The sequence below is a fragment of the Balearica regulorum genome, chromosome 7, assembly GCF_011004875.1.
Source record: "Balearica regulorum gibbericeps isolate bBalReg1 chromosome 7, bBalReg1.pri, whole genome shotgun sequence".
Classification (NCBI taxonomy): Eukaryota; Metazoa; Chordata; class Aves; order Gruiformes; family Gruidae; genus Balearica; species Balearica regulorum.
In genome coordinates this window covers 15,829,630-15,851,566 of record NC_046190.1, presented here as the reverse complement: position 1 = coordinate 15,851,566, position 21,937 = coordinate 15,829,630, and the positions used below count along the sequence as shown (strand labels likewise).

At 46.4% G+C, this 21,937-nt stretch overlaps 1 protein-coding gene across 13 annotated transcripts in view; it reads right to left on the bottom strand.

The window, feature by feature from the left end:
- The window catches only part of LCOR (ligand dependent nuclear receptor corepressor), an 88,996-nt gene extending 80,581 nt beyond the window's left edge, over positions 1-8,415 (bottom strand). For 4 of the 13 annotated variants that reach the window (XM_075758117.1, XM_075758124.1, XM_075758126.1 and 1 more), the window contains exon 1: positions 8,227-8,350. Coding sequence is in view for 3 of the 13 variants with exons in the window: in XM_075758119.1 (XP_075614234.1) it covers positions 8,223-8,319 (97 nt within the window). In the remaining 10 variants the exon portion in view is untranslated. Of the gene's footprint in view, positions 1-8,222 lie in introns of all 13 variants that reach the window. The other 9 variants (XM_075758119.1, XM_075758130.1, XM_075758123.1 and 6 more) reach the window with 8 other exon arrangements.
- Positions 8,416-21,937: the final 13,522 nt, after the last annotated feature.

Below are 21,937 nucleotides of genomic sequence, written 5' to 3'. Positions count from 1 at the left end.
CTCAAGATTGCAGGAAACAAGGCACAGGCTAAGAGAGAGTTCTTCTGGCCACAAGACTCCCTGGCTTAAGCGTACAAGCACATTACTCCAACTAATCTGTGACTATCCCATGATGAAGTTTCAAAACTGACCCACATAGCTGCCTGCACATTAAGTGCAGGGTTCATAAGAGCTTCGTGCATATGAGTTGCTGCGGAGAGGTGAACAACTGCAGAACTAGCCTGTCCTTGCAAGGCAGGAGGCTGAACTCCAAGCCTATTACACAGGTAACATAGTAAGCTGTCGGCTGTAACATAAATACAGTAGCAAAGGGAACCAAACAGCACATTGCTACAGCCTAATGACTGACACAGCTATGTGCTTAGGAGAACAGGGCATTAGTATTATGCACCAGCCTGGATGTACTAGGGTGGGGAATTGCAGGCTGTGGGCTGAAACTTTCACATCCCTTTGTCAGCATAACCAAAGAAACAAGAAATGAAGAACTCTGTAGCTTGACTACCTGTTCCTCTTCCTACTCTGTCAGTTACTCCACTTTCGAAACACGACCACCACCCTGATCTAGTCACAGCAGAGGAAGGTGAAAGACCACATTAGACAGACTCATCTACACAATTCTCTCCCACTAGATATTGAAACACCTGTATGTACACAAAAAATGTTCAAAGAGAACCAGGAAATTTTTCATTAGTAAACTCAACTGAAGAGTTAAGATTGCCTGGTGGCCTCTGATGTCTTTCCACACTGCTGGATTCAGCTTCTGAAAGCTTCCTTTGTTAATGAATACTAGGCTCTTGTCCAGTCCTCTTTTCTGCCTCCCATAAAATATCATGGTCCTCAGGGCATAAGGAATATCCTTTGTCTCCCTGCAAATCTTCCCTGTGCAGCCACTTTGCTGCCGCCTCTGGAAAAATGCAACAGGAGTACCATCGTTTCTCTTCTCTGTAAGAGGAGTGGAAAAAACATATGGAGACATCATCTAATAGCAATTTTACTACATAGGAAGTGGTGTCCTGCAGATATGTTGAAACACTATAACCTCCACTTCATCTTTCACATGCCAGCAGTGTTGATGTGTAACTTAAATATCCTACTCAGCTTTGAGAGCTGATTTTTGTCAACTCACCATAAAACAACACACGATACTACACAGCATACAAGACAAACTAAATCTGAAGTAAAAGGTAAATGACTTGAAGATGTCCAAAGAAATAACAGTACAGCATTCTTCAAGAGAAAAAGAAAGAAGTTGAAGCTCTTGCTTCCCAAAAGAAGCTGAGGCCACATGGATATATTAGAGAGAACCAAGGAACCCCAGAGGCCTGCAGAGATATACTGGGGAGAAGTGGTATAAAGTTGCAACTTATTAATGGAGGTACTGGATGAGAGCATCCAATGTGGTGGGGACAGCAAAGTCTACAGTTCATTATCAGGGAGAGAGCATGGTGTAATCCATGGCGCTTTGAAGGATGAGGGAGAATGAAGCAGTGCTTCAATGAAGTGCTACTGTAAGTGAACACGATGCATGCAGAAATTAGCACTTATTCAGCAAAAGACAACTTTGATTTGTGCATGAGTTGAATAGCCTCAACTCTTCATTCTCTGCCCCTCCATCCTCTGCAGATGTTGCAGGGGAAAAAAAAAAAAATTGTTTTCCAGTCAGGTCCAGTCAGGGAATCGATTCACCAAGCTGCCACACATAGTTGTGCCAACACAGAGGGGACTATTTAAGCCTGCTTAGACAGCGCTGCTGTCAAATACAACCACAGCCTGTAGTGCAGTTATAAGACAGAAGATGCAAACTAGAAGACTCCCTGCCTTTGGAGAAGGCCATTCTGTCCTCTCCCCTTCCTTTCACCCCACAGACGTGATCCCATTGAGTGCTTCAGATGAGCTCTCCTGCGCATCCCATTCCTAGCTGGGATGACTCAGGTTATTAAGCATCACCAGAAGATTAGCTGGTTTTGCAGAGCCTTCTGTCAGTTTAGTAAAAACAAGCACTACCACCCCTTTTGGCCAGAGGTAGAACCTAGATTGGCTCAGGCCATCCCATCTAATCCTGCCCTCAGAAAATCCCAAAAGTTTTGTATTTCTCAGAGAATTAGAAACATCCATCCCAGTAACCTTCGAGAACCAAAGCTTTCTCCTCTTAAGAGTGAAAACATATATACATATGGAGGGTGAGGAAGAGGATTGGAAAGTACCATGTAAAATACTGCAGTAGTGTCCCCTCCATCCCAATCCATATGACAGGGCTACCTTTCTTTAATCCTATTAAATGCCTGGTTTTCCTCAAACCTTGCCTAACCTGACTTTTAGAAAGTATTCTCATTGTTATTTTACATTAGCCATGAAAGAACATAAGTTCTCAGAAAAAAAAAAAAAAAAAGAAAAAACAACCAAACAAAAAAACACCAAAACACATGACAGTACTTGTCTGGATGTAAGATAACCTAAGATGGCAGAGCATTAAGCCATTTAAGTACTATGCAATAGGGATTTAGACAACTGAGCACAAGAAATGGGACTGTGTATCATCCATTCTTAATTAAAGTGCAGTTATTGTATTTCTGTACATAACAGTATTTAGATTATCATCAAGATACAGCACAAACTGTCACAGATGGCTTAAAAACGTGAACAATCCTTCAGGTACTCTTAAAATGGTGCCATACCACAGATCTGTAAATCTGTAGTATATATATCTCAATATAAATACTACAAAGATTTTATCTAGGTGGATTTGGACTATTTCCTGCATGCAAGGAATGGAATACCATAATTCATTTTGAGAAGTTCTATTAAAAGTGGATGAACTCTTAACGAAGAGCTGATGACATTCAAAGTCAAAAACCCCTATACTTCTTGCAGGATGAATATGTCCCAAGAAGGAAACCTCCCACCTTGCAGTGATAGTTATTAACTTCACACAGATTAAAACATATTTTTGTTGAAATGTGAAACAAACCGAATGATTTGGCCTAGTCTGAAGTTTCACGTTGCAACCACCATTAGAACTCAAAACAGTATAATACGAAATGATTATCATGATTTTTTTTTTAAACATGCTTTTGTTTGGTTGACATTGTCCCTGTCAGGGTAGAAGTGATTCTTCATTTGCAAATAGGGAAACAAGGGTAAATGTGAAGTGATTTATAGCGAATCCAAAGAGATATTTGAAACAGATCTAGATTCATCCCCCGCAGTTCAACTTCTACTGTTATTCAGATGCATACTATCCTTCCATGCACATTTCAAGCAAAGCTAAATATCAAGCTGCAAATTTCACTCCTTACAACTAAAGATTTTTATTTTTAAATGACAGCTGCTTCATTTTTTTTCCTGGCATAACTTTGTCATAAAAGGGTAATTCTCCTTCCCTGTATCCATTCTGCCAACAGGCGAAAATGTTTGGGTGTAGACCAGATCTTCTAGAACAAGTCTTCAGCTACTATATCATAAAGCTTCTGTACAGTGGATTTATATTAATAGAAGAAGCTGCAAGCTGCATATACATTACATGCAGGTTGAAATAAGGCAAATAGTAGCACTTGGACATTTGCTGGGGGCATATCTAAACCTGGTACCAGTTTAGAATAGCCCTACATTTAAACTTTTACTTTAGCACTTACTTTAACTTACTTTTTACTATTATTTTTCATCAAAATCCATCTCATTTTGGAACAAAGAAATACAATCTGCCCTTTGAACATGAACTATGTTAAACAGTCGGAGACTCAAGCCTACTTCCAAAACAATGAGATAACACAGCTAACTGTTTGGAAGCAGCAGCTAATTCATATTACATACAGACTGGAACTATACCCAAGCAATAATCAAGATAAGAAAATGTAATAAAGATTTCAGAATTATTCAACTGTTATACACCTTCTCTTGATTAATATTAGCTTCTAATACTTCCTGATGTATCATATTTCTTCCACAGGTTCCACGCTTTAGTCCTAAGTATCTAAGGTCAAGGAAGACCACCACTATTCAACAAATTAGTACACAGAAACAGATCAGGTACTTCGGTTGCAGTATTTCACCAGCAATGATCATAAGAAAACCAAAAACAACAACAAAAAATTACTTCAGCTTATTTTGACAGTTTAAGAGTAAAATCAACAGCTAAGCAGCATCTCAATGAAACACTGACAGAGCTCAAGATGATTGAAAATCTTATGTGAATGTTGCAGATTTTCCCTTTAAATAATCATTTTGCTCCCAAACCTAGGATCATTGCTGAAGAGAACTAACACACTCCCTCCCTGCCCCCACCCCCTGAACACAGGCTGTAATTCAGTCAGAGTCTCTAGGAGTACAGCTAATATTTAACAAAGGGCCAAGCATCACCAGCTAGTAGAAATGCATGCGACCACCTCAAACTATCACTCCAGTAACCGCACAGCATTGCAATGCCATTACTGCTTGTATAAAAGGTGTCAGGAGAATTTCAGGGATCTGCAGGTTCTCTCCTCCCTCAAACTCCCCATTACTTAGCTGATCTGATCTTACCAACCATTTCCAGTTCAGCAAGTGCCTGAACAGCAAGTGACTGGAGGCTGGGAGAGAAAAAAAAAAAAAAAAAAAAATCACCACATACATTTGTCCCGAGGTATCTGCTTTTGGCCACTGAGAAAGATGCTAACACTCAAGAATGATACAGACGGCACATGTCAGCATCAAATAGGTATCACCTAGTGTATCATGTCTCTGGAATCAAAGTCCTACCAGGGCATCAAGACACCATGCATCGCTCCTGCTACCCTCCTACACTGTGGTTCAACAACCCGATGCACCTCTCCCCTTCTCCACGCTTCCCTCCACCTCCGGGCCACGGCACGCTGCTCCCCCAACTGCACCACTGCATCAACAGAACTGTGCACAGACCTGTCCCCCACCAGCTGTGCTACCTCCCACCCCCGCCCCCTGCAAAAAAAGGAGCTTGAAATGCATGACAAGGAAGGAAGGTTTAAGCCAGATCAGTTCCCTGAGCTACCTCCCACAAAAAGCTGCGCTGGCACAATCGAAGGTGCAACTCTGACAGCTCAAGATGATCTGTATCTCTGCTACTGCGTTCTCATTCTTTTCCTTTCCACCAGCTATGCATTCTCACCCTCTTCCTTGTGCTAGCACTGGTATTTGCCTGACCCGACAGTGAACCAGCTCAGGGAGCTACACTAGCAGAAAATTATTCTACTCCCTCCAAAACATGATGTTTTCTGCTAGCGTAGCTCCCCTGAACTGGCTCTGTGGGCAAAGGTGGTCCTTCAGTTCTCCTGTGGTTTTGCTCCCCCTGAAAGCACAAGCTTAGTCCGACAAACTGTCATGCAGCCACAGTCCAACAGAGTGGACTATTGCAGATGCAAGAAACAAGAGGAAAAATTGAATTACTTAAGCCATTTTCATTGCCAAATGCACTAGTTCAAAGCACAGGCTTTATTTTTTGACTGCCACACTGTGTGGTATTAGAATGACTTTTCAGGGAATGATGCTAACACAGAGAATCCCACACACATCAGATTTACTTTCAGAACTATGAATGGGTATTTCTGAAGTAACAAGGATTTTCCCATACTCTGCCTCCCCATATTTATCTATCAGTATTTATTACAGGAACAAATTCTTAAGAGACTTCTACAAATGGCCAAGGTGAAACAGAACGTTACATCATTTAACAGGTCAACTTCCAAACCTCAAGGAACATTGTTAAAACCCGCTTAAAAAGACAGGAAAGGTGTTAAGATAACAGCATAATTTCAGCTGGATATCCTAGGATAGTGCAATAAATCTTTAATAATTCTATTAAAAAATATCAAAACCAAAGAAGGTAACAACAAATTTGTATGACCTAACAATTTATGTAAAATTCACACTAGGAACAGAGCAGGTCCCAAGATCTCATAAAACTGATCAATTTGAGGTTGAAACTATTTACAACATAGTAACATCAAGATAAAAGTCGCATAGGACTGTTACACTTTGGACTTTATTATTTATTTTTTTAAATGGTTTTGTACTTTACCTCCAAAAAAATCCCAGTCAAGCCTGTGCTTAACAGTGTTCACAGTTATCTTTTGTTAAACACACACAGAGGGACTTTCACAGAGGGAAATCTTTTGGAGGAACAAAACGTATAACAAATTTAAGCACGAGGAAGAGATATGGAAGGGATAGAAGAGAAGGCAACTTCTCCAGGAGCTGGCAATTTAAATGGCTTTAGGGAAGTGGAACAGGGTGTGTATAAATGGGGGTGGCAGTGGTGTTTGTTTTAAGTTTTAGCACTAAGGGTTGCTAAGAACTTTAATAACGTAGTGTTTTTCTTGAGTCTGTAGATAACACAAACTTCTCTAGCTACCCAAGATTTTCCCAAAGAGCAGCATAATGAACAGACACAATTCTTGCACCTCAACCCAACACAAGATCTTCAACAGTAGCTTTGAAACTGTCGTCCTTTTTTTTTTTTTTTTTTGCCCCCTTCCACATTTACTCCTCACAGCTATCTGGTTAATCTCTGAGCAGCAGGACAGCTCCGCTGGAGGACTGAAGGACCAAATGACAAAGCAGCAGGGACCCACAGGAAGACAAGATGACATGCTACAAGTAGGGAGTTTAGAAAGGACTAGAACAGGTGATCCCCAGCAGCCAAGGTAAGAGGAGATGAGACAAGGAGATAGAAGTACAACAAATCCAGTTGAAGCAGAGGTGGAAGCCAACAACGTGTTCCTAACATAGCAAAGCTAGAATCAAAATAAAACCCCATAAACTGGATCTAGAAGCATCAATAATTGCACAGAAAGAAAACCCAGCACTTCCGCGTAGAGTCTGAGTTTCTCAGCAATGTATTGCCCTTGAATTGCTTTATGCTTAGAACAAGTTAATTGCTCGTATTAATCTGGAGTTAACAAGCATCTAGCGCACACTTTTATATTACAGAAATTTAAACATTTAGATGAAGCTAAAAATATATACAGCAGCAGTTACAACTCCTGGTGTAACCAAAAATGGTGTTTCAAATCCCTGATAATGAACTAGGATGCTGAGCTAACTGACAATAAGAGGTTTAACTCTACACACAGGAACTAAAGTGAATCTGTGAATGTTATTACAGATTACCTACGCTGAGCAGTCACTGGCAGATTATGGCCATATTTGCATATTTAAAAATAAAATGAGGATTTGTGCTCAATTAAAAGCAGGAGGCCAAACAAGAAGAGACATACCAGCGTTCTGGTTAGAGATTTTTAAGATTACCCTGGAAGTTCACAGTCTACTGTTGTCAAATCTATTTTACTGTCTTTGCAGACACCCACCGAATTCCTGGCCTAGAGCTGGCATTTATGTGTATTTGGGGACCCGCAGAAAAGACCTCGAATTCTTGCTAGAGAAAGAGAGAAAGGCAAAATCTGTATTTTGACTGAAGAAAGTTACTCGAGATGAAAGGGAGTCGGGGACCTCTTTTTCAAAACCCCGGAATACTCGATTGCAAGGAGCCTGCATAACAACAAACGCGCACAAGAGAGGAGGAGGGAAAAAAAAAAAAAAAGTGGGGGTGGGGGGGGAGAAGAGAAAAGCAATCACACATCCTTTTAACCCCCGCGGCCCCGCTCCGGATTCACGGCGTCAATCCGGCACCCCGATCCACAACTTTCCGCCGGCCCCGCCACCGCGCTCCCCCCGTCCCCGAGCCTCCCCCCGCTGGGGCGCGGGGCGGGCGCGCCGCCGCCGGCTCCACGGCCTCCCTCCATCCCTTCCTCCCTCCCTCCCTCTCGCCTCGCCTCACGGCGGCGGGCCAGGGGCAGGCGGGCCGGGCCGGGCCGGGCCCGGCTCGCCTCGCCTCCCGCGGCGGCGGATGGGCAGTGACAGGCAGACCGCTCCCCGCCGGCGGGCGCGGCCCCGACCGCACCGTAAACAAGTTTGAAGGGGCCGCGGCCGGGCCGGGCGGGGAGGAGCGGGCGCGGCGCTGACAGGGGCCGCACAAAAGGGCAGGGCAGGACCCCCCTCCCGGCTCCCTCCCCGGCGAAGGGCGGGGCCCGGCCCGGCGCTGCTCGCCTCACGGCGGCCCGCGGCGGCGGCGGCGGCGGGGGGAGGGGGGCGGGCCCGCAGGCCGCGGCGCCGCTTGCCTCACGGCCCCCCCTCGGTGGAGCCTCCCCCCGCGGCCGCCGCCGCCGCCGCCGCGGGGCCCGGCCCGGCCTCCCCGCCGCGCCGCCGTCCCTCACCTACACAGTGAATGAGCTTGTGTCGCCACGAATCGAGCTGGTGGCGGACGCCGCGCCTCTCGATGGAGCACTGCTGCCGCCCGCACGGGCTCGCCATCTTCTGGGCGGCGGGCGGGGGTGGGGGTGGGGGCGGCGGCGGGCACGGCCAGGGGGGCAGGGAAGGGAAGGAAGGGCCGCGCGCCGCACCGCGCCACGCCCACCCGCCGTCAGCGCCCGCCTCGCCGCGCCACGCCACGCAGGCGCCGCCGGGCCGCGCCGCGCCGCGCCCCGCCCCGCCGCCGGCCCCTTCCCGCCGCGCGCCTGCGCCCGCGCGGCCTCCTCTGCCACCCCACCCCCCCCCACTCCCTTCCGCCCGCCACCTGCCCGCACGTGTGGCGCCACTGCCCCCCGCTGCGGGGCGCTGTGTCCCCCGCCCCTCCACACCCCACACACCCCTACCCCCCCCCCGCCGCCTTCCGCCAGGGCGCGGGCAGCGCCGCCCGCCGCTGGAGCCCGGCGGTAGCGGCACCCCGGCCTGGCCGCAGGCTGCGGTCCAGCGGGGCCTGCCGCGCCTGAGGGATCACTGCCCCTGAGGGGATATCCTTCCCCTGAGGGTCACTGTCCCTCAGGGAACAACCCACCCCAGAAGGGTCGCTATCCCCTGAAGGGACATCGTCCCTCCCCTGAGGGGACGACATAGTTTCCCATCGGGAAGAGTTGAAATCTCCTCATCCACTCCTGGTGCCGTTGGAAACACCGGTTAGTCGTGAAAGGAAAGACACCGCTGCAACGGCCAAGAGGCCTCCTGGTAACTGGCCCCGCAGTGACGGCTCCCTGCCGCAACCACCTCCTGTGTTGTAGTGGTGACCATTTACCCTTAAGCCTTACACCAGAGGAACAAAGACCTCCCTTCAGAGTGACCTCAGGCATTGTAAGGGGGTTGATGATGTAATAACACCATTTCTGACGGCAAGCATGAGCGCATTGAGAGTCAAAGGCCAGGGGTGGTAGTGCCTGCTGCCTGTGCAGGAGGAAGACACGAGCACCGGCTTTCTGCAGGCTCAGGGGATGAAAGATGAAATGCCTTACCCCAAACCCTGCTGCCAGGCCAGAGATGAAACCTGGGAGTCGTGGCCTTTATTCCCCCACCCTAACCCCCGGAGCCGTTGCCCTCACCTTGCCACGCCGCACACGATGAGGGAGTCTGAAAGGCAGAGAGGTCAAAGCTGGCTGTAGTAGGATGTCCCACATAAGGTATTTCCTGTGGAGACAGAGGAGTGTTCAAGCTGTTCAGGTGCAGTCACAGCTGCAGTAAGCCAGTTGTCCTGGTCAAAGGGGACAACCAAGAGGGACAGAGCAGGCTCTTGGTACATGTAGGTAGGACAGCAATGAGCCTGTCCTGCAAAAGGAGACCAGAACAGCTTGGTTTGGCTAGTCCAGCAAAAGGACAGCAAAACCGAGGTGTGATTGCTCTGCCAGGGCATCAGGGAAGCTCCAGTGGGGAAAGGACGTAAATTTCAAGGAAGGGACAGAGCTGTCTGAAGCCCCATGGTAGCATAAGGACAGATTATTAACTGGCTCTTTTCTTGTGGAGAAGGTGGGAGGATGGTTCCTAACTGTAGGAGGTGGAACTTCCCAGAGCAGACAGCAACCAGAGGCAAGAAGCCTGTTTCAAGATGCGGCTTCCTTGTGAGGAGGGCAATGCAAAGTTTGTCTTCATGAGTGGAGCAGGATGGTTTAGTGACCAGGGAATCACAGTCCTGGTTTGAAAGCCATTAGTAGTGGAAAGCATGACCTATGGAGAATTTCTCTGCTAGAAACAGCAGGAAAGCTCTTTGGGCACCTCTGCTCAGGAATGATCCCCTTAGCTGCACCTCACTCCAGTTGTTGGTGATATCCTGGTGTTTTTTCCACCTCTTTTCCAGTGTGATGAGCCATTAGAGTCTTCATTTCCAGAGTCCTTGTGTTGGGGGGGGGCGGGATCTTGCTAGATGTGTCACTTGCTAGAGCCAGTTCAAAAGCCTGTTAGGTGCTGTACTAACTACAGAAGTACTTCTTCCCTGAGGGGTAAATGATCTAAACAAAAGGATTGCAACACGAAAGCTCTCGACTCCAGCAGAGAACTTCTGTCTGCAGTCTGGATGGTAGCTAGAACCATCTAGCTGGACAAGCTGCTAGAGAGGCTGATGGTTGCCGACCTTGCATCTTATCGGTCCAGATACACCAGGACTAGTGCCTGCCCACTGTGGTCTTCATGAGAGCCTTCCTGCAAATTCTTTCTTGCAAGATCCACCTCTTGCTCTGATGCCCACAAAATAAACTTAATGGTGGTGAGCTTGCTGGCAGCATGGCTATGGGCCATCAAGCTGTTACTATATTCTTGTTTCTTCTGCACTCAGTTTGCATCCCTGCAGTGACAGGCAACTGCATCATAAGATGCCGGTCTTAAATTTATCAATCTCTATTTCAGAGCAAGTTTGGTTTTTTGCTCCCGCTGACTCCTTTCAGGAGGCTGCCCCCAAATTTCCCTTCCCTAGTGGCTGCAGACCTGCTCCTAACACACCAGCGGCCCTTGTTCTCCAACCCACTTACACCCAGGTGGTGCTGAAGTGATCTTTTAAGCATCTTTTCTCCCCAGTCTTCCCCTAACACAATTCTATGCACAGCCTCCATGTGGCCCTCCATTTTCTAGGGTGGACAAGATAAATTTCCATAGTTCCTCCTTCTGTGGCAGTTTGAGTATTGCCCAGATGGCATTGGCTGTCCTTCAGTGCGCCTGATCGGTTTTGAACATACTTTTCTTGAGCAAGCATGAACAGAATTAGCTATGCTTTTCCACAAAGCGTGCCTGCCCTCTGGAGAAAGTACCTTGCCTGAAAGTTGCATCCTACAACTTTGCTTTGTGAGCCTTGGTGGCTTTAACTGTTTTGGCTGTGCCATGCAGCACTGTCACCTGCCCTGTGGCTGGAGGGTAGCACTCCCATGGCAGAGCTAGCAGGAAGGAAGCGTGTGCTGGCTGGCTCACTGTGGTTATACTATCTCTAATCTTGACCCCCAGCACTTTATTAACAGAGAGTTCCAGTTTTGTTGTTCTCTGTTCCTAGACCAATGTTTAGATAGCAAACTCTTTGACAGCCCCACGTTTCTATTCTGTGCTGGTGCAGCACCTACCAAAAAGCTTCTGATTTCTGACTGGGACACGTACAAGAATCAATTCCTTTTCCAAACCCTCCTCCCCGCTCAGGGCTAATCACAGGCTGTTAGCAAGATAAATACCAACAATTTGGATTTCTTACCCACTGCCAAAGGAGAGAGGAAGAGGATGAGGAAAGCATGAACCACAGGATCCAGGGCATAAAGCAGAAAAAAATGCTTGAGAGCTAGAGGATGGGAATGGTCCTATAATCTAAAAAATGGTTTAATTCCACAGGCCTCCTGTGGGGAAGGGCAAACAGAGGGTCAAAGTCCACTTAAAAAAGGGACAGCAACATCAAAAAAGGGGGCAGCAATATCTGGAATCGCTAGCCAAAACTTTTCTGTTCAGAGGGATGGAGAAGAAGGATGTAAAGAACAGTGAGGCTGACCTCAGCACACCCATCAAGGGTGATGGCTAAGTGAGCAATCACCAACATACCAAGGCGATGGCAGATCTCACTTGATCCCAGAATTAGGCTGGGCCAGGTCTGATACACCAGAGCTTGCACCACACTGCCACCAATACCATCGGGCAGTTTGGTTCAAACCGAAGTGGATCCACCATTTTCTTGGCCAACACTGTCAGCAGGCCCCAGCAGCCATTCCTCTGCTCACTCCTGCAAGCGTCTCAACACAAACTCTCTAGCTGGGACAAAGCTTCGGCCTCCCCCCCGCTTCCCCACCAGCCATGAGACTTGCTGCAGTGGGAGCATTGTTTTTCCCGTTTCACAGTGGCTCCCCTTTGATGTTAATTGTTTGCAGGCAAAGCTTAGTGGAGAGCATAGCTGTTCTCTGGTTCATCTGCTGGTTACTACTGAGCTGCCCAGACCAGTGGAGAAAATGCTTTGATGTTAATGAGCTACAGACAATTTCACTTAACACCGAGCAGGGCCTGGCATCTCTGAGGTAAGACTTTCAAGGCAGATCCTACAGCAAGTCTTTCCGACATCCGTTTTGCCATAGGAACAGAAAATATTCAGAAAGACATTAGAGAAGGAACCTGTCTTCTCACCTGGTCTTGCACCGCACCCAGTATCATTACGGTCCCAGAGATGCCAGAGGCAGGGAAGTAGCTGGAATAAAAAATGGCCCTGTCGAATCACATGGTCTTCATGGGATTCAGTGGCAGCGTGATTTACTCCCTTGCCCCCTAAACCACCTGCATCTCTGGTCCTGCAGTACGAATACACACAAATGGGAGAAGGGGACGGACTGTAAATTGCCAATTTGCAGGAGACTGGTTCCTGTGCAGCTAGTGCTCGCAGCAACCCTGTTCTGAAAGTGGCACCTTCTCCATCAGCACAGCAGAAGTCTGAATGAAACAGGCCAGCTGCAGTGAAGTGAGACTTGCACAGGCAGCCTTGGAGTATCCTCTTCCTTAAGTGGATCTCCCAGCAAAACACTTTTCTGTAGATCTGCTACAGGCAGCAGCACACTGCCAAGTGCACGCAAACCATGGGTCCCCTTGGAGACAGGGTACGAAAGAGCCCATGGACTTGTTGCAGATTCCCTGGCTTCAGCCAGCCTTTGTCGGTTGGGACTCCTCCCTAGGGTAGCACCTCACGTGCTCGAGGGAGAGCCCAGATTAGGCAGAGTTCCTGCTGCGGAGAGGTGGTACGGGAAGCAGGGAAAGGTGATGAAGAAATCTGCCCAGCAGAAATGTGAGGTACTGCAGCCTCAGGAAGACAGCATTGAATCACAAGTATGAACAAAGACAAGTGAGAAAAAATGCACAAATTCAATTTTGTAACTCTCTGCCAGTCATCAGCAAAAAATATTTACCATATCACACATACTCTGCTTCTATCGACACAGCACGAGCTTCTGAATGATGAAGCAAGCGACCCAGTCCCTTGGGGAGCCCCCAGCCAAGCAGAACCGAATGCAGACTACGTGCCGTCAAGTAGAGCAACAAATGAGACCTCACTGAAGGTTAAGGAGAAACATGCCTTCTTCTGAGGAATGTGGCTTAATTCCAATATATTGCCTTTGTTAAATGATTTATAGTAATGAGAGAGAGAGATTACCTTCTCAGTTTTCTTGCCAGGACAGGATTGTTCCCTCCAGCAAACTTTGTAACCCAAAGTTAAAATAATGCAAGCCAAGACCGAATGCTTGTCCCAGGCCCATTGCAGGAAGGAATTCACACAAATGTGTCTACTCCATCCTCCACTGAAATAAAACCTAACAAGGGAGGGTTTGTTTTTTTTCTGGAATTAGGAAAAAGAAAGTGACATAGAGGACACTATGACTGATGCATTATATACATTTAGGCTCTGCTTAAAGACAAAAGAACTATCTCAAGTCATACTTGCTGCAGAGAGCTCAGCTCTTTCAGCTCTGTCCTGGTTTCAGGTGAATGTTTCTTCATCCCCTCAAAAGAGTTACAAGTTGACCTAGCATTCACCTTGCTGCATGCACCCTTCCTTTTATCACAAAGGTGACCTTTCCTAGCGTGTTTATTCAATCCTCCAGTTTTCCTGTTCCTTTAATGGGGATAAATTCCCTGCTGTAAACCCCAGATTATTCCTGTCTACCTTCCAAATCTATTGCTTTCTATTTACATTAATATTACAGTTACTTACAACACATTGTCTTGTGCACTGAAATCCACCCTAACTTAATGAACATCTCTCTTCTTTTCAGGCTGATAGTCTGTCCATCTCTGGTGAAGCTGCTATTGCATGTGACAATAAAACTCTCTGAAAAAGGGATCTAATTGCTGCCCATCCTGCACCCACTCCATGGTGGTTTGCAGACTACTGCCCAGCAGCATAAATCACAGTGTTTCCCTTCCCACTCTCTGTGGGACACATATTGTGTCTCTTCCCACTGACTTGGGTAGACTTTCCAAACTACAGTGTTGTCTCCTTGCCCTGTATATAATGCTCTACCTTCAAAAGTCTCAGGATGGGTTTAAAAACAAACAAACAAAAAGTCAAGAACGGGGATATTGTAGGAAGATAATAGATAAAGCCCTTCATTTACACACAGATGCCCTCCAAAGCCAAATAAATACATACAAAGCCCTCAAGATGAGAGTTGCTGATGAATTCAACACCAAATATTTTTCCACCCTGGATGTGCCCACAGGGTTTTGCAACTGCCCTTAGCAAAGCAAAGCATGGGATTGAGAGATAATGTTTTCCTTAGGCTGTTGCTGGCGCTGTGTCCGGCACCCACCACGATCCAAAGAAAAGCAGACTTGATTCAGTTCTGCATGCTTTGCTCTAGTGCCACTGTCCCTTGCACATACTCATATATCCTCTGCATGACACACGCATTCACACGAGGCAGTGTGTGTGTAATGGGTGAGCCATTTTGCTGCTAAAGGAACAAATAACCGCTGGGTTCTGCTTTTCCCCCATTTGAGGGGAGAAGGTCAGCTGTCTTTTGTCTGTGCCATCGCTGCCTGTGAGGAAATTTGCAGGAATTTAATCAACTTTGGTCTGATTCACTCAAATTTGCAAGAATGGTGGTGATACCTGTACAGTTCCAAAGCTCTTAGAAGGGCAATTAGCAGACAACATGGTCTTGTGGGCGTCAGTTCATTAAGGAGCTTAGCCAAAACCATAAATGCTACAGAAACAGGAAACAACAAAACATTAACTCAACCAATCGTGTGGGTAGCTCAGAGGAAGGCTTGGTGCATCCTAGGAGAGAAGCAAGGGGAACAGGCAATTGCACCTTACAAGCTGTCCACACCAGCAACCTGATGGGTGCAGTGTCCCCAAAATGAGGGATGCAAAGAGTTTGAGGACTTAAAGTTGGTCATGAAAGACCCCCAAACCTGATACACTACAATAATAAAGGCAGCACTCAAGAATGGCTTCAGACATTGATGTCCTGCACTCACAGCCACATTCAAAACTACGCTCAATGTTAAATGTGTTTGTGGTCACTGCGAAGGCGTGAGGGAAGTGCTGGAGGCTAGGTGACAAATGAGTAATTGTGATAGTGCTTGCCCAAGAACTTTAAAGCCTTTCAGAGATGAAACCACTGAATTATTTGATGCAGTGTACAACCTTCTGCTTAAGCTGGCCTTGGTAATCAAGAAGTGAAAAGTGGCAAATGTAGTGCCAGTTTCTGAATAGAGATTGAGGAAACTAGGGAATGATTACCATACCCATCACCCTGGCAAGAACTCTGGTATGGCTATAAAAAGCTGAATGTCTTTACACATGGTAAGCTGACCTTAACCAGCAATGACCATAAAATGCTCCTTGCCATTTCGGAAGATTGGGGGAGCACATGCAGCTAGAAAATATCTCTGCCCTTCTCCAAAGTGATAAAAGTTTTCTTTTCAGTTACAATTGTGCATTCAGCAAACTGAAGAAAGAGCTGGTGAAGGAAGACATTTTCACAGAGCAAAGCCCAGAGCTAGACATTGAACATGTGAATTTTATTTTAAAAAAGCAACAACAACAACAACAAAAAAATGCAAGCCAATGTAAGATCTTGTCTCATTTCGGTAGGAAGATGATTGCCAGAGCAGCAGCTCAAGACGTGAAGCTACAGAAAATGATTCAGGCTACTAGCACAGTAGTATTTGTCCAGGTTCCAGAAAGAAAAAAAAAAAAAAAAAAAAGAAGAGGAGGAAAAAAGAAGGGGGGTGGGGGAAGAAAAAAGCCTGGGATGTTGTTAAAACTACCAGAGAACCACTATGTATTGACATGTGTCTCATACTGAGCATATACTATTGACCACCTGATTAGGATAGTGGAATGAAAAACAGCTGGAGGACTTTAAGAGGTTGTCAGGGGAGAAAACGTAATGATAATGGGAGATATTAATTACCCCCATATAGACCAGGTAGATACCATGTCAAAGAATGATGCAAAGACTGTATTTTTAGCCCTGATGAATGAGCAGTTCTTAGAATGACCACTCAGAGGATCCAAGTGGAGGATGAACTCTTGATTTAGTCACGAGTAGTACATAGGAGGGAGTTTGAAATGTAATAGTGAACAGTCGCTTTGTCATAATGAACACAATGTGCTCAAATCCAATATTACTGCAGGAGAGGAAAAAGCAACAAAAAAATACACTGCAGTACAAGGTAACTTAAAAGGGAGATGAGTATATTCTCCTTCAAAAGGGAAGAAGTATAAAAGTCAGGAAAGTAAGAAGAACTTTAAAATAGCTGATGAAAGGACAAAATGCTTGCAATGACATTGAGACCCTGTATTTAAAGCTTTAAATATGCCATCACTCAAAATATGCTAAGAAAGAACAACAACAACAAAAATCTCCAAGTCTGGCACAGTTAAACAGCTGAACAAAGAAGACATTTAGAAGTAAAGAGACATCCTTCAAAAAGTGTAAGTTATGGCCAAAGAAGAAATATAGAATATCCCAAATTCTGCCAATTTAAATAAAAAACTCCAAAACAACCCAACACATTTAGGCTAGCCAAAATAGTTTTTGAACAGCAGCTTGCTAAAAACATGAAGATTACTAATAGCAACATGTTTTACACAGTAGGAGGAAGCCTGCAGGGACTCAGGGCCCCAACAGTGAGCTTTAAGGGGAGAAACGTCAAGAAAAATTACCTTGACTAGAGGCTACTGACACCAAACACAGTTGTGCACATCCAAACATTTTTTTGCTGGGTATTGAGCATCCTGCACCGCCTCCCAGGCAGCTGCAGTTTAACAGGAATGGGTGTATGTATAATTTCTATGAAAGTTTGGGTCCAGCCTTGTAATTGCATCATTCCATTATGTGTCTTCCAGCAGGCTGAAGAAAATACTGCTGAAATGATAAGGTAGTGACTGACGGTTTCAGACCAGATTTCAGTCCCTGTTAACTTACAGACATTTCATTAATAGATGACTCTGAAGTGAATAGTCAAATGGGAAGCGCCGAGGTCTGAGGAATTAGCCGCTAGTCAAAGCATCATGAGAGAGAAGCAACAAAGACAAAACTGAGCCTAGCTTGTGGTTCGGGGAGGGGTTATTGCTTCACCAACCTTGCTCATATGGAGATGTTTAGAGATGTTGATAGAGATGGGGATTAGGAGAACAGCTGTCCATAGCAGTAAGCAGTGCTAGCTGCTGTCACCTCGTTCCCTGGTTGCTACTGGCACTCCAGAGACCCTGTCCTGCTCTGACCTATTCCTTTTATCCAGGCCATTAATAGCATTTCCTTCTCTGGAGTCTGCCTCCACCAGCATCCGGAGGACTCCGACTTAGTCATTTTTCCTCCAGTGGCAGCTACATTCATGACCAGATGCATCCAGCAGGTCTCTTCACTCACATGATATGGTAGATAGCACTCATGGTCTTGTCTACTGGTGAAAATGGACTGAAGTGGGGTCTGTCTGTCCAGTAGCCAGGCTTCAAAGCCTATAAAAACCCAAGCATAGTCTGAACTAGCTCCTTGTGCATCGTACCATGTGTTTCCCCAAAGGTTACGATCTTCTGTTATACATGTAATGTGCATTTTTTTTTAATCTATGAAGTACTTTGCCTACATGGTAAGTAGAACTTCCAAGACCTGGGATTGCAAGGCCCCTACGCTGGTCTCTGTGTGCCCTGAGGTGCACAGACATTGCCCAGCCTGCACATCTTCATTGCACGGCACCATAAGTTTCCCACGTGCACTTCACGTGATGGACCAGAGATATCTTGCTTGTTAGCCTTATCAGGCCATTTGAGTCACGCTGTCAATCATGCCTTGGGTTGCATGGCTAGAGCTGTTAAACTTCTGTTTTCTAAGCCTGTGCAGCATTGCTCTAGTGAACAAGTGGTATCCGGGAATCCCTTTGCCCCCAGGTACTTGAAGGAGAGCTTCTTTATTTAGGGACAAGTTCCAACTGTCTCTAGGTAACAGAGAAAGTATATTTTCTGCTGCTTCTCTACATACTTCCTGCCTCTAAAAATAAGCTATTTAAAGATGCAGTTTCCAATACTCATCAGTTCACCTGGGAACAGAGCTTGTACACAGTATTGGTACCGTACATAATTTCACAACCTTGTAGCTTACCCATTGACTAAGCCTTCTAGCCACACTCAAATTACCTTGCTTAGCTTTTTCACACAGACTTGTGGGTCTCCTTTGAATTAAGCTGGGAGGTGTTAAATCCATTTGTCCTAGTGGCGTTATCTCTTAAGGCTCAGTTGTCACCTAACAGAATCTTCTGAGGTTAAACTAGAAACACCACGTCCTTTATCTCCGTCATCCATTCCCAGGACAAGTTCTCTTTCTTAGATTTTGCGACAGCCTGTGGCTGCTGATTTTGTAGGCTTCTCCTCAAGTTGTGTGATTTGCTGTGGTCACATCAGGCAAGCCAGCATCTTGGCAATATGGTGAGGCAGAGGATGGAGCACCCCAGCGTGTGCTGGGACATTTGGCAGAGGCTAAGCGTGCCGCCTGGAACGAAGCCGCAGAGATAAGCACGTATGGAAGCTGGCTGGGAGCGCCAGGTTGGTAGGAGAGCAGGAAGTTGTGAAGCACTGCTAGTAAAACAGGCATTCATTGTAAGGACATGAAAGGGGGCGACATGGATAAGATATGTCCTGAGGAGGTGTGAGAAAGGGTGGTAAAAAGGTACAGGTATTCTCAGGGGCTGGCTACAGATACACCAGATACAGCCTTGAGTATAAACTGTGCTGTCTCTAAGGCTACAAGAAGAATAGAGAGTAGAAACTGTGCAACTACAGGAGCCTTTAATTTCCCAGTGAACGCCAGGCAATAAACGGTGCCAGAATAGCAGGGCTCAGGTATCCTCTGACAAGACAGAAAGCAAATTTCCTTATCGATTCACAGTAACATAAAACATAACATTATTCCAGACAGGGTTTTAGTGAATAGTGGGCTTGCTCTACCAGTCAGGCGACAGAGCTGCAGGGAGGAGCAGACACGCAACGTAGGAAGAGCCTGCAAGAAAATGCAAGCCAGCTGCGGTCAAAACCCAAAGATGCGGTTTATTCTGTTTCAGTAAAGGTGATTATGGGAACACAGGGAGCAATGAGATACTTAATGAAACAGGAAGAGAACAATAGATATTATATTTAGATGAGGCTGCCAGTTTCTTAGACTAAGGCACTCAACTCAGAGTTAGGGATGATGCACTACGAACCAGGAGAAACTGCTGCTAAAGGCAAAGATAAGTCCCAAGGCTGGTAAGGAGATACAAGAGAGACTGCTCACGCTGCATCAAAAAAAAGCACGACCAGGCTGCAGGAAGGATATTAACTATGTATCTTGGGAATAAATTTGGGTTAGTAAGTCCATAGGTAATTTCGGAAGAGTCAAGTGCGAGCTCCCAAAATGCAGAGGCAGCCCAGGGTTGGGAGGGATTGCAAGCACTGACAGAAGTAGTTCCTCATAGAGGAAGAAGAAGGGGACCTTCACCTTGTCATTGATGGGAGAAGCAGGGTGAACTATGACAGCAGAAAGGGCAAACTCAAATGCTTGGGGACCAGCAGGAAGGACATTTGCTGTAAACTGATGGAATGGAGGCACTGAAGGAATAAAAAGACCTTACCGCACTGAAAGATGAACGTGAAGCAGCAGCGTGATGCTTCTGTGAAAAAGGAATGGCATGATGCTAGGATGCATCAGACAAGTTATTTTTAGCAGAGACAGACATTGCCATTGCGCAAGGCATTATGAGACTTCTTCCAGAATATCCTTGTAGCTCTGCATCCAGGAAGGATAAATTTCCACTGCACAGAGAAAAACTCTCTGGATGCTGAGATAAACAAGTACCAGCTGATGATCTACTAGAAGAGTTTGGCTCATTTGTCCTGGCCAGACAGAGGCTGAGAGGGGACAAATGTATTTCTCAACCACTGAAAGAAAATACTCAATAAGAAAATGTTAAGAAAATCTTTAAGACATATGATAATGGCACAAAATAATAAGTTTAGATGGTGAATTGGGGAGTTTCTAGACTGGCCAGGAATGAAGTTCTGGACCAGCCAATTAAAAAGGGTAGTGGGGCACCTGCAATTTAACTCACAATTTGGTAAAACTCCCTCCATAAAGTTCTAAATGAAAGAGCCCTGGAGAGGGCAGTTCAGCCTGGGACACAGCTTCTGGCTGGCCAAGGACTCAGCAGAGCTAGGGCCATTTGGAGGAGGTGCTGCTTCAACCTCAGGCTTCCAGGTTTCTGCCGGTCACTGTGAACATGAAGAATAAACAATTTCTTTCTTAATTTGCTTCTAAAAGTACTGGGGTTTTCCTTCTTCCGGAGCACTAAAGACAAGCTCTGGGGCTCAGGCATTGGTGCTCCCAGCACTACAGTCCCAGAGGCCTGCTCACACATTAGGCTTAACGCTATTGCCAGATTAGGGTCAGGAGGGAATTTTCCTGGATTGATAGAAAAATTGTGGTTACATTTTTTGGGTGGTTTTGGGGTGGGGTTTGCGTTTTTTTTAACCTTCTCCAAGTTCACATCTATTTTCTAGATCCTATGTAATTTTTTTCACCAATTCTCTGCCATCACCAGGCTGCAGACCCGATGGTCCCTTAATCTCCCTGCTGGCTTCTGGTGGCTTGTTACAGCCGCAGCTTTTTTGCTGAGAGGAGTCAGGAAGCATTTGCAGCGCCTGTTTTGGGGGGTGACTGGAGCAAGTGTCCAGTCTAGAGGCACTGGCAGAACGTTCATTGCACCTTTACTCACAACTGCAGGACACCTGACTATGGGATGACCCTGGAGAACTGCCCCAAGTACACGCGATGACTGCAAAAGTGGCTGTGAGAGGGAACACGGGAATTAACCCAGGCTCTCAGCTGTACGAGCACAGATTTAAAGCGCACACAACCACTGGCTGGCCTCCAGGGCTTGCTTGCAGGCAGGCAGGGATTTGGGATGAGGGATGTGTAAGAAAGCAGAGAAAGTGTGAGAGTGAGGGAGCCCCAAACCTGCAGGCTCTGCGTGCCGTAGGGGGATGAGCTGTCCCAGCTCTCGGGGGCTCCTCTGAACCTCCGTTTCCTGTCTGACTCTCAAGGGCTGGCAGTCCCAAGGAAGGGAATGGCTGCAAACAGCAAGGAGCTCTGCAGAGCCAGGTTCGTGCCTGGCACCTCTCCCCACAGGGGTGCCTGTCAGCTTTCAGGATGAGCACACTGAACATGTTCAGTGTGGAAGGTGCTGCCATCAGACTCCCCTGCTACCCCTCTGCTTTTTGCACGTGGTGTCCAAACAAGCTTACGCACGGATAAATTAAAATCCCTGCGTATGTGCAACAATTCATCTGAAGCACTTGTGGTCCATGAGACCAATACGAACCACAAGTCCAGTCAGGTCACCCTGTTACTGCAAGTTACTACTAGTGTCGCTAGCATGTCATCCCTTATCCCCAAGATCATAGCTACGCCAGGCACAGGCCCCTCATCTTCCAGGTTTTACCCACGATGAGAGCCCACTCTGGATGCCCTTCTAGCTGCTTTCTAGCTTGCACATCATGTTCAGCACATACTAATGCAAGAGGGAATGACAAGGGAAGAGGAAGGTGTGAAATCGGCATCGGTCCCTTGAAAGTCTGTTTGGGCAAAAGATGGCAGAGGGCAGGGCCTGGTGTGAGGAGTGTTAG